Source organism: Oryzias latipes, chromosome 1, assembly GCF_053564925.1.
Source record: "Oryzias latipes strain Hd-rR chromosome 1, Olatipes_Hd-rR_3.1".
Classification (NCBI taxonomy): Eukaryota; Metazoa; Chordata; class Actinopteri; order Beloniformes; family Adrianichthyidae; genus Oryzias; species Oryzias latipes.
Window position 1 is genome coordinate 29,123,463 of NC_136237.1, and position 15,971 is coordinate 29,139,433.

A 15,971-nucleotide genomic window follows, 5' to 3' on the forward strand; every position below is an offset into this window, starting at 1 on the left:
TAGAAATTCTCTGCATAAAAACACTTGCTAGGACAAGGTATGTGTTCTGATTGCTTGTGCCATTTTTTAGGTATTATTTTTTTTTTCATTAACACATAACAAATGGTGTATTTGCTCATGTAACAACCAAGAATTTGATTTCCAAACCTGCAGTTTGATCGCAAGTTGCTCTCCCCTCTCCAAATCCATAAATAACAAAAATCCAATAAAATATGAGAAAATGACCATCTGAACAGAAATGCAAGAGTTTATTTTCAGCATTTAAACAGTGTAACAACACTAAAAAAAAACATCAATAATGCATCTGAGAAGAATGGAGAGGGAACGGGGTTTATATAAAGAACATGATCTAGCAAAACAACAATCTATTGCTTTCAAAGGTCAGCACGCTATAAAGCCAGCTCAAACAGCCAACCCCTTAACCTCACCTTTTCCTGACACTGTGGTCACTCATATTTTCCCAATAACTCACACTATTATCACCTGCGAGCCATAGAAAAACCATTTCAGACCTTTTCTCCATCAAAGTAATCACTTTATTAGTGACACAAAGATAGGTTTGTGCTGTTATATGGATCCAGGGGGAGCCATGAATTTGACTCAGAAGCAAAATAACAATACAAAAGGAAAAAAAAAATGACTAAGAGTCAATATTATATTTGTATTGGTAAGGTTTGCTTTTTTGTTTGTCTAGAAGTTGCAATAGTATTAAATTAAATAAGCAGCTTGTTAATGTATTTTATTGACAGGAATTAACATTTGTAAAAGATTAAAAATGAACAAAGTTCATATTTCCTTCCCAGAAATAATGTTTCATTTATTTGTGTATTGTAAACCCAATTTCTTTTGGTCATTTGTTAAAATGATCCAGCTGCATAATCAAAATGTTCCATATTCGTTTTATTTCTCTTTAGTGCATAAAAATGGATTTAGTATGACATCTATGTTATGTTTTAATGAAGAAAGGTTTGATTTTTATTTGAATATAGAGATAATGTGTGCTGCACATTACTTAGGCTATGGGACAAGAGTCAAATTGCCAAGTTCGGTTTTATATAAAGCACTGCCAAGCCTTCAGTGTGAGAAATTTGCATAAAGATGAATGCGTTTCCAACAAATCTTGGTTACGCAAAATGTAAACATGACTAAAGTGATGAAAGAAGCGTAGTCATACTTAGAACTGTGTTGTTTTATAGCATGACAATGAATACCACTCTGTGTGACAATTTACATGCAATTTACAAAAAGTAGAGAATAATGCTTTATACTTTTTTTAAGCATCTGTAGCATCATGCTGCAGCATCAATATTGCTTTAGAATTCCCGTCTTCAATTTAAGCAAGCACTGCAGCACAGCAGTGAAACTTAATTTATTATTTATGCCTCTGCAATATTCGGAACAAAGCAAGAATGCTCAAGATGAATCCAGTCCGTCAGAGCTGAAAATACATTTTATCACAATGCAAATTATTGTAGCTATTTTGGTAGACTGGCATCTGTTATTTATAATATTTGGCAGCATTGAAACGAAATAGAAAAATCATTTTGAAATGTCATAATAAAAAAATAACAAAACTTTTAATTTTCTACATTGGGATATTATCTAAAAACCGACATAAAATAGTCAACAACAATTGGTCAAAAAGTCAGTAAAAAGCTATTTTCTCTTGAGATCAGTCTAGTATGAATTGGATTTTATCCAGATATCTTAATAATTACTCCCTTCTTTAATCAAAATGTTTAAAACAAAACAGGCACTAAGATTAAGTATTTCTAAAAAGTTATTTTTTTAGTGAATAAATTCCATTTAAAAATCCTTGAATTATTTGCCAAAAAAACACTCTTTTGCATGGTAACTTCATAGTATGGGTTGGATTTTTGGTTTTGTGGAAATCACCATTTATTTTAGTACTTTTTCTACAACAACATAAAATGTGGTCTTGGAATAGGGATTTGAAAAACGAATCAATATCGAAACAAATGGAATGAAACTGTAAATTGAAATGAATCCTGACCTTGTGAATCTGACTCAAATCAATTCAGGGATTTGTCAGGGATACCCACTCCTAAGTGTGACTCCTTCAATTGATTAAAAAAGGCATTCTGCCCAGCGCATCCATCCAGAACCCTATGTAAGATAGGTTTGATACAGTTAAGGTCCAGGTTTTTGGTTCCATATCATCTTATCTAATGACATTAAGGTTGATTCTATAGTTTGATCCACCTATCAATGTCAATCATGTTAGCAGAGCTTACAGTATCAAGCACTTGACGGGGACTGGCACTAGCGAGAGAGGGGCAAAAGGGAGGAAGCTGGCAGTTTCTAATGCAATTGAGTTGCCAGGTTTGAGAGCTTTTCATGTCATAAATAAGCACCTGGATAATCTAATTTCTTAAAGTGACTTTAAATCGTTAAATTCTTATTTTGTTGACAACTTCAACAAAGATAGTGATGCTGGGGTCTTCAGGCACCACCAGATATATTGTTGCTGCATATTGAGGATTACTTGTTTTGTTCGATTAAAGTACAATCTGAAAGAGGAATACAGCCTTACTGCTTTCAGCTACCGTTTGCACATATGAAAAACACATGGATGAAACTAAATCATCTTCTTGGGAACTGATTACTATCAGTCATTACACAGATTACTTTATTGACTTCCAGAAGCTGAAAAGAACTTGTGGTGCAAAATGAGCCACCAAACAGTTATTGATGCAAAATTAAGCATCATTAAACCCCAATGCTTCAATTCTATCGACCTTCAGCTCAAAGTTTCTTGCAGATTTTGATTGCAAAAGTTTTGGAACTTGTATTTGGTCAAACAACTGATGTTCCCTGCAATAATATGCATGGTTTATCCACTCAGTTTTTACGTTATCATATCATTTGGAAACATCCAGTTGTTTAAGGGCAGGTGCTACTACTGTTGAGTTGAATTTGTTTCCTTCAAGTGGGTTGTATCAAAGCTTGCAATCCCTGTGAGAGTTTTGTTTTGTACACTTTCTTCAAAGCTTTATAACCCATGTAAGAACTTCCTACCCTATGTTTAAAAGTTGTCCTTTATGCACATATACAGCTACATTAAATCCACTTGTCTCTCCCTTGGAAAAAGGGGTATCATGAGTATTTTTGCAAGTCAGCCAGAGAATCATTTTGGTCTGCTCTGGTGTTCTTTTGAATATTTCTTGTTGGCCGAAATGCTTCTCAGGGGCCTTTTACAGTCAGCCTGCAAAAGTCATTCATATGCATGAATGATCTGCCAGCTGCTTTGCAAGTGCACCTCTGGTGCACCAGTACAGTTGGCCAAAAGCCTTTCTTGCAAATTTATGTCACAATTTAGTGTTGCCCTATGACTAATTCATCCTAAACTGAACATTAGCGTTGCCATATATTAAAATCAAGACGCTATTCTTTTACTTTTGTGAAAAAAATCAAATTTTCACAAAGGCAACATCAAAAGGTTTAGGTAATTCTATGTCACTAGCATCACTAGTCAACATTTTTCAAGCTTAAGTAACTGTGACAACATGAACTTATTAACGCCCATCAACATTTTCAAGATGAGCATGACATTAAAAAGCATGTAATTGTTGAATTACCAGAGGGCTCTAATGAGAAAACCATTAATGTCCTGTCCTAATCTTCTGGTAGTTCCATCTCACTTTAAGATAACTGTTAATGTGTGTTGTGTGCTTGCTAGAGTAAAGGTTAATTGCAGGGTGAATCACATTTAAGCTTCCTGCCTCTGCTAATTTAATTTACAAGACATTTCTTTTTATGACACTTTTTTGTAGGTTTGGGCACACAAAAATAGAAAAATGAAGAGGAAAGGTAAAGAAAAATCTGTGATTTTATTCAAGGCATTATTTGAACGCCACCTATTCCAGCTGTAACTAATGATGTTGGCCATAAAACCTGAAGGTGGAGCTGCAACAGAGTCAGTCTTTTTCTGCACTCTATGGGTTTTTTATATGGATTGTCCATTTCTTAACATTTAATGAGTAAAATAATCCATTACCTCAAATCTGCAAGCCAGAAGTCAAAAAGAGTTGTTCAATAGTCCAGTTCATTGAACACAAAAAGTGTATTCTACAAACTCAAAACTTCCTGCAGGGATCATTTTCCAATATTGTCACGGGCAAGATGTCTTATTTATCTTTTTATAGACGTTCTAGAACTGGGTGTTAAGGTTGTGCAACTGTCTGTGTTGTTTATAACATTGGCCTGGTGGATTGAATCTTGTGTCTTGCTGTGTTGTTTTGATTGGTGGATTCCTGAGGGATGCGCTTGCGTCATCGAGGTCTTTTGTAATCGCAGGTCTTTTTGTCATACTAGCAGCATCTCGTTTCTATGGTTCGTTAAATAATACTCCATTGATGAGGATGTCTGACACAGTTAAGAATGAACAAAATGATGTGTTGATTGTAAAGTTAGCTGTGGCCTTGGACCAGAACAGTGTGACCTGAGGTGCTTAACTGCTTTCCAACAACTTCCGTCATTTAATCCAGCATTACAAACTTTTAGAACTTCGTGAATATAATTATTTTGGAAAACATTCACTTTAGTGAGCTTTAACACTAAGAATGAAGTGCTGGGCACAGATGGTCCACTGATTGTCCCATGAGTCTTGAACAAAGATTTTCTCCTGTGTTACTGAGCAGACAGACTTAGTGATTGTGTCTTTGAGCTAGCCTTGACTGACCAATAAAGGTAAGTCATTTTTTTTCTCTTTTTTTTTCTTCTGCACAAGACTGTGAGGCAGTGAAAAAAGAAGGTGCTGACAGATGGAATAGGGAGCATGGGACACTATGGGGAACCAATGATTTCTCGCTGGGTTTGGGACATTTAAAGTGGCATGAGTGCTGAATCTGGAGGGAAAATGATGTGAGAGGAAAGGAAGCAACAAGAAAAGCAGAGGAAAAGGAGAGGTGGACAACAAAATACCAGCAGGCAACAAAGTAGAGGGCACTCAAGAGAATAAAAATAGCTCGACTTTTCCACCTAAGAATATGTGTCAGATAAATCTGTTCTTTTCTGGTGCAAATAAGTTCTTGTGAAGTAATTATGTGTAGGTGTCCTATAGGATTGAGGCTTTTGTGACATATATGGGGGTTACATTCTGAATAGGAGATTTAAAGCTAAATGCTTTATGGATATTGTACGTTACTGCCCTCCCTTGTTTCAACAATTGAATTGTTCACAGCACTTCTATTTGCATTCGATACAAGTGCAGCATTATTTCGTCACTTCAGCATCGAAGCAAGATTTCTATTTATATCCCTATTTTTACTGCTGAGTTTTATTTTTAATGTTTCATTGTGTTGAGTGTACGTGGTTGAGTTTTGGGTAGTTTAGGGCATTGTGTGCATGTTTATTTATGTATTAATTTATTTTAAGTTTTGAAGATGTTTGATTTTGTGAGGTACTTTGGGTTACTAAGGTGTATGAAAAGTGCTTTATAAATAAAATTTAACCAACTTGAATCAGAAAATGAGGTGCTAATTCCTCTCAAAACAAGAAAAAACATTGCTTAAAATTCAATTCCACTGCGACAGACTGGCGAACTGTCCAGGGTGTCCCCTGCCTTCGCCCACAAGTGGCCGGGATAGGCTCCGGCAGCCCCGTGACCCCGAAAGGGAAAAACGGAATAGAAAATGAATGAACAATTCAATTCCAGTTGACTTTCTAAACTATGACTAAGCACCGTAATGGCCCATGTATGAACCACAATGGTTCAGGTTTTTAGGATAAAGAGAAATAAGACATGTATACTTGGCTTTAAAAGAGGACCATTTCCACATGTTTACATTGAAGAAAAATAAAATGCTAACCATGAGTGACAGAAGCAAAAGCTGTCCATATTATGTTGTTAGAAAAGATATACAAATGGATTGGGTACCATTTGGATAAGCAACTGATGCCTTAAAAGCACTATCCACAACTGCATGTTGCAGCTGTTAACTTCAGGATGCCAGTGAGATGGCATGCTGCACACCAAGAACTGTACCTTTCTGCTGTTATAGTTTTGGTTTTAGTGAAATGAAAACGATTTTTGAGACAGAGCTTTCTGGACAAATTAAAACAGATACAGTGTAGGCAGCGGGCTGTGTGATAGTGATGCCTCTCATGTGAGCACAGAAATTCTAGAGGGAATTGCGAGTTTCACATACCCACAGGGTGCTGAGCAATGAGTGTCCATCACTCAAATTCAACTTGTATTGGTGCTCAGCTAAAAGTGAGAAAGACAAAAAATACATTTTAGGGGATTGTTGTGAGGGCTTTTCCTCTCAAAACAAGAATCTCATAGCAAAGGATTAGAAAATTAAAAGGGGATATAATGGTTGCCTGGTAATCTATATGAGAGCCCCTATAGTGCTTAAAGCTCATAGTTGCTATGAGATTAAAGTCTCAACTTTACAATTTTGTCATCCTTTCTAAAAGTGGGACAGCTTTATGCAAATGTCCTCCTTTTTTTCTTTTCTTTCGTTATTCAAACACTTCCAGTTTCAAGTCTGTGTCAACAAAGTAAAGGAGAAGAGGTGACGTAATGTAGTTACAAGAAGCATATGTGTACTAAGCACACTCATTTACAGTATGTAATCAGTTACTCCAACTGTTGATTGAGCATTCCACATGGAAACTCCTGGAGGAGCTGTGTTAGCAGCAGGGACATCAGTCTTCCCTAATGACCGTCCTACCTCACAACTCTGGTTTAGTTTTATGTGCCACATCAAACTAACTGTGACATCTGTGTGCTGGCTTATCACACTCTCTAAATCCTTCTCCCAGCGCCTCACAATTTTGCAAAGTTGCCCCCTTTCAACTGAAATGGCTTCTTGCTATGGCTATATTCTGCCCAGGCTCCCTTGACCTGAGCTGGTGATGCATTACACCCCAGATCAATTGATAGATTGGCTCTGTCTGAGCTGCCGTAACTAAATCAGCTGCTCCTGATGATTCAGCACCGGCCTGGGAGCCGAGCCTGCTGTCACCAATCACAGATCACCAGCAGCTGAGACAGGTATGGACATTCTCCTGTCACTTGAACCTAATTTATTGCCAGCTACCACATTGATTAACCTTGTGCTGTGGTTCAAGTTTCCTATAAAAATGTGTGTGTTTGGATGGAGAGGACGCACATGAAGATGGAGGAGGAGACATAAAGGCAACTAAATGTTTACATTACTTCAATAAATGTAAAACAGACTTGGCAACATCATCCAAAGAAACTCTTACATGTTTCTTCAGAAACATTAGTTGGGAGAAATATTTGTATCATTACTGGGAATTTCTTCTGCTCTTTCTGAGACCAGCCAACTTTATTAACCGAGAAACAGCTGGTGAGTTCATTTCATCTACATAACATAAAAGCTCCTCCTGCTTTCTGTCAGTAAGTGCTGGAAGCTAGAAAAGTAAAACCTCAAAAAATAAATAAACTAATCACTAACTCTTTGGATGTAGTTTGTGTGGTATGTTTAGTGCAAATAGGACAATATTGTTAACATTTTTTACTGTGTTGCAGAGTTTGCTAAAATGTTTCACATGCTGGAGTAGTCCTGCCACTAGTGAAAAATTGATTTAATTGGTGGCATATTATTTAATTTATATCATTTTAACCTGGTTTCATTGTGCCAGTGGGTTAATAAGAATGCTGACACAGTAGATCGTCTTAACAATGGCGCCAAATAAGGGTAAAATGACCACGGATGTCCCTTGCTATAACACGGTTCACCTGTCACAGTCTCGCTGTTTTTCTGAACTTTTTGGTGCAATTTTGCATGCTTTATTTATTTTTATTTTTATTTTTTACGGCCAATTAGTTCTGGTTAACTGTCGACCATTGTAAATGAATTTCCTCCGTGACGTGTCTCCTGTACTGAATATGTTTAACTTGACAAATTTGCATAAATCTTCTATCAAGATCAGATCGTTGGTTTTATTTCATATTGTTGGACTTATTTTTCAAGGAAGGTTTGAACTTTGATAGTTCAAACAAGAGAGAAAAGTGTAAAAATATTCATGTCTGTCTGAGAAAAGTGGATAAAGTGTTTAGTGAGGGGTTTTACAGCCTTAACCCTTTAACAATGGAGATATTGCTGGCGCCCTCTAAATTGCACCCTCAAAAAAAACACCCTCTTTGACACACCCTAACGTTTTGACTACTATTCCCTCGATCTATGAGAATCTGCTGATTATGACGCAGAGAAAAATGGATTGTCATTGTAGCTGTGCAGAACATTACTAAAAGTTAATATACAACAAATTACTTAAGTTAGTAACCTTGATAACAACTGGAAAAAAAAAGCTGACTACTTAGCGAATTTCACCCATTGCGCGTTGTTTTTGGAACGTAACTTTAGTGATAAACAAGGGATTACGGTATTGCAATTTTGAGGTCAACACAAGATTTATTGTCATTCAGATTTTTTACATTTCATGTTATTATTACTACAAACTTATTGTAAAGTATTGTATTCAGATATCATGGATTAAGTATGCATGTATGTTTTAAAGTAAGCTGTTGACATAACCTAAATGTGGATGCAGAACAGAGAAAAACAAACATTTTTGTTAGCTCTGTCTCTATAATTTACTCTCTGTTCTCTGTTTGGACGCCAGAGGCAGTCCACAATCTCCCAGCTGTAGCCTCTGAAATACAACTCATGGGCCTAATGAACCAAGGCACAATTACTTTAGCAAAAAGCTGCTGCGACTTAAGCGGTGGAAAGGGCATTTTAGAGTTTAGAAATGTTCTGTGTTATGCTAAAGCACACAATGCTCGCGGTGACATGGATATTATGTGAAGTGTCTCTGAAGAAATGGCATAGCTCAGAAACGGATTTAATGGACGAAAGGCACCCTTTTTTTTGTAAGTAGACGTCACACAATCAACTGTATTCCTATTGAAACCAGCAAGGATTTGGCAGCTTATAGCCATTTTATAGCACAAAGAGAAGCTACACTAGTCAATATCTTAATAAACTTCTGTGATCATATTAAAATTGTCAGACTTTAATAAACTGAAAAAAATTTTTTACTTTGATGTATTTTTTTTGTCATAATAAACTTCTACAGATACTAATCCTCAGACTAATGTGTTTTATAACACTTCAAAACATACTCTACCTTTACATGAATATTTTACTGCTCCTGATGGAATCCTTCTGTTATCAAGTGAGAAGAAGACATGATCATCATGACGTTTGGAGAGTGTCAAAGAGCTGAACTCACGACACTTCACCGTGTGCTGGCTCATCTTTTCTCACCTTTCAGGCTGCTTCTAGCGCGGAGACAGGCTTCCAGATGAATGCCCAAAGAGCAGCTGGGCATGGGGAAATGACTAACATATTGTACTTGCAGTTGACTTTGCAATAACATGGTGTGATATGGACTGCCAGCTTCAACTGCAATGTTCTTTCAGCCTCTTCATATAACCCTATATATTTAAGATTTGTCATTTCTTTTAGTGTGCTCAACAGTTAACTGCCAGTGAAGAAAAAAATGGGGAAAAAAATCCGACATCGCACTTGAAAGAAATCCACAGAGAATGAAAAGTGCCAGAATAAGTGAAATAGTTCAATGCCTTATAGTAAAAAATGTGGGGGAAAAAAGTAATGCATGGGGATTTTCAACACAAGCATTCATAAGCATGGCTGTAGGCTTGATAAACTTCTCATCAATGCGCCTCTAAATGTTTAAAAGTTCCAACTTATATATGCTGTAGCCCATAAAGTACTCAAATGTCTTCTTTTTTTTTTACGATAATCTATATTTCAATATTTTATTTAAGCTGAAATGCCATCATGTGTAAGAACCACCATTGAGAATCACTTCAAGTCCAACACAAAAACACCTCATCAGAAACCCCACTGATCTACCAACAGCAGAAACGATACATAATTCATTTTCCACATGGGCTGTGACAAACTTTACTGCCTTAACCTTTTGGGGAAAATAAAAACGTTTTAAACAAACCCAAAGAAAACCCAATTTCCTACAAAATATCTACTTATTAATCATCTACTGATTTATCAAGCCTTTAAATAAAGAATTAGAATCAAACTTTTTCTACTTTTGACAAACTAATTCAGGCTGTGCATAATGTGTGCATTGCATCAAGAAAACAAGAGAAAATAAGAAGCAAGTGCTGAAACAAGTCCCACACCAATTAGCTAATGAGTTTTGAATAATTAGGGAGGGAACTCACATTGTTCATGTACTCGCTCAACAAGTCTTGAAGGGCCTGTCGGACTGCGTTGCATTCAGCCACAATGCGTTCGCGCCGGTCATCGCGCGTGCATGAAGAGTCTGCCATCAGCGCGGCACCACTGATGATGCTCTCCAAGCGTTCCTCCAGAGAAGGCCTGAAACGAGCCTCGCTGAATGTCAGAGGATCCAGTATGATCTTGTTCTGCAAGACAAAAAAATTAAAAAAAAAAAAAGACAGAAGGTCAATAAAGTGATGGGCCAAACTGAGACACCGCATCTGGTGATAAGCCATAATTCAATTTTTATCTTTATTGACTTGGAAAAACTTTGTCAAGTGAGAGTATTCCAGCAGTAAAAGACAGCAGCATTTGCCTGGAGGAAGACCTCTGTCAAAGCAAATCAATCACTTTATCCATCGACCATTGACCATAAAGAAAAAGATTCCAGGACTTTACTTTTTAGGCAACATGTTATTAGACTGGCACTTGATAACAGAACAGTGTATTTGGAAAAAACAACATAAACTTTAAATGTACATTTATGTCAAAATTATCTCAAACCATTTGTGTAAATTTCACAGTGAATACTCCCTCCCCCCAAAATACATCAAGTAATCAAAATATTGCTACCGGTAAATGGTTTTGTTATTGCTTAGGTATTTCCTACATTCATTTACTTGGCATACGAATGTTCACCAGGAGTACACAAACAAACTGGAAGGATAAGAAATTAATCCATTTTTCTCTCCCAGGAGGGAAAGGTTCATTTTCAAAGAGAAAATAAAAGTCAAACTCCATTGCACATTTCCTATGCTAAATGCAAACACAGGGATATATTAAGGACATTTTTCTAAATTACTATCAAATATTTTATTTTCCCATATACATATAAAGCTAAACATACCACAAATATGTGCTCGACTATGACACACACATTTGTCTCCTGCCTCGAGCTGCATTATGTCCACACTCGGATTTGCAATTATTGGGTTTTGAGAGCTTCATGAGGCTTTTATGTTTTAAGCTAGGTTGCTAAAATGATGAAACTTACAGTTAATTCAGATTGGGATAAACATTCCAAAGGGTCTTGATTTGAAGTATAAATGTGCAAATAAACACTCCTTTTTACATCTTTGGCCTATATATATATATATATATATATATATATATATATATATATATATATATATATATATATATATAGGCCATATATATATATATATATATATATATATAAATATATAGGCCATATATATATATATATATATATATATATATATATATATATATATATATATATATATATATATATATATATATATATATATATATATATATATATATATATATATATATATATAGGCCATATATATATATATATATATATATAAATATATAGGCCATATATATATATATATATATATATATATATATAGGCCATATATATTAAATTTTCTTTGAACTACTAAATCAAATTACATTTTAAAACACTAAGGTAAAAACTCCTGCCTTATGGCGTTTATTATTTAAAACTCCACTGTGAGCATAAAGTAAATAAAACATTGGCAGCAAAGATTATTTAAAAACCTAAGAATGTGGATTTCTGAGGTAATAAATGGCTTTTTTTACGTATTTTTTTATTTTTATTACTTTATTTTGTTTACAGTCTAATTTTAATGCAAGATGTTACCTTTTCCAGAAAGGCTAAATAGCCTTTCAGCTGTGAATTGCATAAGAAAGTACAAATTTTGCATTTAGTAGTCACATACAAATTTCGGTTTGGTTTTTGTCTGCCAGAATCTAAAATATGTATTGTAACATAAACAATTCAAAAAATGCATTGTGTGATCATGTGCGCACTTGGGTGTTCTTTAATCCTTGCCCCCATCTTAATGTGAATTAGTTTGATTTTGCATCAACATGAAATAAAAAGCTCAAAAGAGGAGAGAAATAGGAGCTCCAAAGAGTTTAACACAATGTTTATCTCAATGTGAGAGGATACAAAGGAAAAAAAACAACATGAAGGGGAAGTCAGAATATTCCGCAGGGACTTGTGAATTGTTTTTTTTTTGTTTTATTTTTTTTTTTTTTTTGACTGTCAGGTTGCAATTATCACTGAAGGCAGAGAAAAGGCAGACAAAAAATGTTATAACAGAGGAGGAAAAGGCTAACCTGACAAGGGCTAGGAATATTTCAGGTAATTGGCAGTGGAAGAAGTCAGCCTCAAGTAAAGCTTTAAATAAAAAGAGGAAAAAAACTGGACTGATATCTGTAACTTCATTAGAAAAGTTTGGCTACGACTACAGTTCATCAGCTTTATTTAAGGTTGTATTCCCTCAACTCTCCTTTTCACATACCCATTGCAATTAATACTGAAAAAAAAGGTTTAAAAATGAAATCAAAGTATATTTGGTGTTATGCTTTACCAAGTAAGACACTCAATACGTGCCTCGGGTAATTGAAGAGGAATTTAAACAAGATAACTTCATTTTCTCTCCGTTTTTTTATTGGCCTTTAGTTCAATATAAACTTTTTGAGAAACTATAACATGGATATTCATTTGTTGTTAATTAAAAATGATCAAAATGGCTAAAAATGAAGTGTGTATATGAATAAGTATAATAAATTAGTTTTTTTGTTTTTTTTAACTGAAGAAATGAATCATCTAGTTGAATGTACTCATTGAAATGCACTGGCATGCATTTGTTCCTCAACTGGTCATCGTAATAAACCCTGAGAGAACATTACCTTGTGTGTTTGTTTTTGCCCTTTACAAGTTGTTAATCTCGATATCTATAATATAATCAGATATGTTCCATCCCTTGCTGAACATTGGATTGGAGGGTCCAATACTAACATCACACTGGCTGCTACTAACATAGCTGTAAATCTTTGTAGGACATGATCAGAACTTGTTGGACATGGAAATAATTAATCAAACCATACATTGAGGATGAGGAGAAAAGGACTGAATATGTTCCCCTAACTTATAGTGTTCACAACTCAAAAAGAAGGAATGCTCTTAGTGTTATTTCACTGAACAAGTGATCCTTTCCTATGGGTGCGCAACAAACAAACTTGTGGAAAAGGAAAAATATAGTATCCTAAATATGTATCATAGAATTTAGACAGATCAATTGGTGCGCAGAGACTTCCAGAATGCTGATAGTGTTATTTCCTTTTGTTCCATTTTATCTTGTCTTCCAAGGAATCTCATGCTAGTCTGCAGAGCTCCCTAATCCTGAGTGAGTGTAACAGTTGAGCATGACAGTACATTAAACCAGAGGCAACCTGATAGTTGGCCCAATAAGAGTGAGGTTATTAGTTTGACCCTACTTTCAGGCATGAACTACTGAAACAAGGCGCACGTCACAAAGGCGCACGTCACTAATGCCTCCCAGGGCTTACCGATATTTGATGACAACTCTTTTGTCTACAAAGGAGTTTGGCGGAGTCCTTATTCTGCCTTGGGAAGCCCTAGTCAAGGGTTCAGGAATTGTCTGGTCGTGACAATTATTGTGTTTGACAAAGCCCTTCCCGCAATGGGCCAGAGGGGGCATTAGTCATGACCCACTATTCGTTTGATTAACCCAATAAAGAGCACCTGACTCGGATAAGGGTTTTGGCCTTCAATAGTCACAACATACAAGTGACTACTTATGCCAGAGAAGCCTTTTAAAAATGAATAGTCTCACATCGATTAAAACTAGAAAAAGGAATCTGCAATTATTCTGTGAAAGAGAATGTCTTTGCCTCTTTTAATTGCACTTGCAGGAAAACAGGAACTCACTCCAAGCTCAGTTTTGCAGGCATTCAGACTACTGTCTTTGCTGTGAGATCCTCAAATTAGCTTGGCAGAGAAACTACTGGCTCACACCACCTGAACATTCTCCCTGTTCATTAGTAATTTAACTATCCGTGCTCATACGGTGTCATCTACACCTGGGGAGGCATCTGTGGTATGAACCTTTCAAAAATAATCTAAACTGGTTGATCTTAAAGGGACATCGTCCTGTCTGAACAAGGACAGCCCCATCATCTTTTTAGAATGCTAAAGGTTTGTGCATCTTTACCACTAATCAACACTAAATCAATGCAGCAACATGTAATAAACATTCTACAGGTCAGTATTGAAACCTATTTATCATGTCCGTTTTGTTGTTAGCTTTCATAATCTCTCATGCTGTCAACATCCATTATGAGATCACCAATGCATAGAAAATCTTTCCACGCCTCAGGTCATATATTTACAGTCATTAGACAAGCTTGACAAAATTGTTTGCATCTCTCCGTTAACCCTTTAACATTAGAGTTGTTAGTGCTCTTTGAATTACAGTAACTCTTTGACCGTTTGTGTAATTAACGTAGTTCCAACGGATTCTGAAAGATAAATAAAATGGCTTAGCGCAGATTTGCGAAACTTTAGAAGCTTTGCGCTGGTATGGAACATTTTTAAAAGCTTTCCCCCAGGGGTGGAGCTAAGTGGGAAAAAAAGGGGGGCAGCTGTCCCTCCATCAGAGACAGACAAAGATTAAGTAACGATCAATACAAGCTTATTTAAGCATTGCAAAAATAACAAAAGCAATATTTTGTACAGCGCCTCAGCTAAAAGAACTGCAGTTTAATATTAATAGTGATAACAAAACTCACTTCATTAAAGAAGGGCTCCCTCTCTAATGCAGTGTTTTTCAACCTCTTTTGAGCCAAGGCACACTATTGATGTACAGTCCCTCCAAAATCTCACATGGATTTTTGTGACAATTGTGGCAGAAAAAGCTGGAAGTTGCAGCTGTTTTTTTTTTTTCTAAAAGAGGTAAAAAAAAAGTTAAGTTAGTCTTCAGTAATAATTTTTAACTAAATTATTTGAAATTTTACCCTGATAGTTGTTTTTCCCTCCAGTTTATTAACATGCAATTTTATGTTCTCTCACAAAAAAAACACATATTCTTTCTAAATAGTGATTTATTTTTTTAATATTTTTGGCAATGTTGGTTCAAAAGCAACTATACCTTTTGAACAATTATATGATCACAAGATGTTTGATAAATTTGACACAAAAAAACTAACATTTATTTTTTCTGTAGCTACAAAAAAAGTGAACATGTTGAAGTTTTTTAGTTTTTCTTTTGTCTTAATCAAAAATGAAGTCTTTGAAAACTTTAAGAAAAATGTTTTATTTCTTTTTAGATGATTGAATTGTTTAAATTTAGTTTAATTGTGTCTGTTGGCCACTTCACCTTAATCCTGTTTCTTAAATGTTGTTGTTACTTCTACCTAAGCTTAATTTTTCATTTTTCAAAAGTGACTGAAGTCTGAAAGGGAATTCATCCTTCAATCCAGACCTTTTTAGAAAAGTCTTTCAGTTAGAAAGATGACTTGGACCAAACTCTGGGATGTTTGGCTGTTAATAAACACAAACCTTGAAGGAGAACTAAACTGTTGACCTCTGATTTTACCAAAATTTAAAAACTATTTAAATGTATATGTACCTTGTGGTTTCAAGACGTTTAACAGAGAAGACTCATTGTAGCGCAGAGATGCTGTCACTTTAACACAATGCATCATGGGAGATGTAGCTCAAAAACTGACGCCGAAACCAGAAAGACTCGTGTCCCTAAACTTTATAATTTTAAACACTTTTTCCACGGTCTGATACTGGATCCTGCAGAAAGCTACACCACTACAGATAAACTTTAGCTGGTATTTTTGTTGGAACTGAGAAACTTTACGAGCTAAATCGGAACAAGGAAGTGACGACTTCAA

General features: G+C 35.5%; 1 protein-coding gene across 3 annotated transcripts in view; it reads right to left on the reverse strand.

The window, feature by feature from the left end:
* The window catches only part of LOC144981214 (catenin alpha-2), a 293,319-nt gene that overhangs the window by 212,972 nt on the left and 64,376 nt on the right, over nt 1-15,971 (reverse strand). For all 3 annotated transcript variants that reach the window (XR_013658147.1, XM_078952804.1, XM_078952809.1), the window contains exon 7: nt 10,208-10,411. Coding sequence is in view for 2 of the 3 variants with exons in the window: in XM_078952804.1 (XP_078808930.1) it covers nt 10,208-10,411 (204 nt within the window). In the remaining variant the exon portion in view is untranslated. The remainder of the gene's footprint in view (nt 1-10,207; nt 10,412-15,971) is intronic.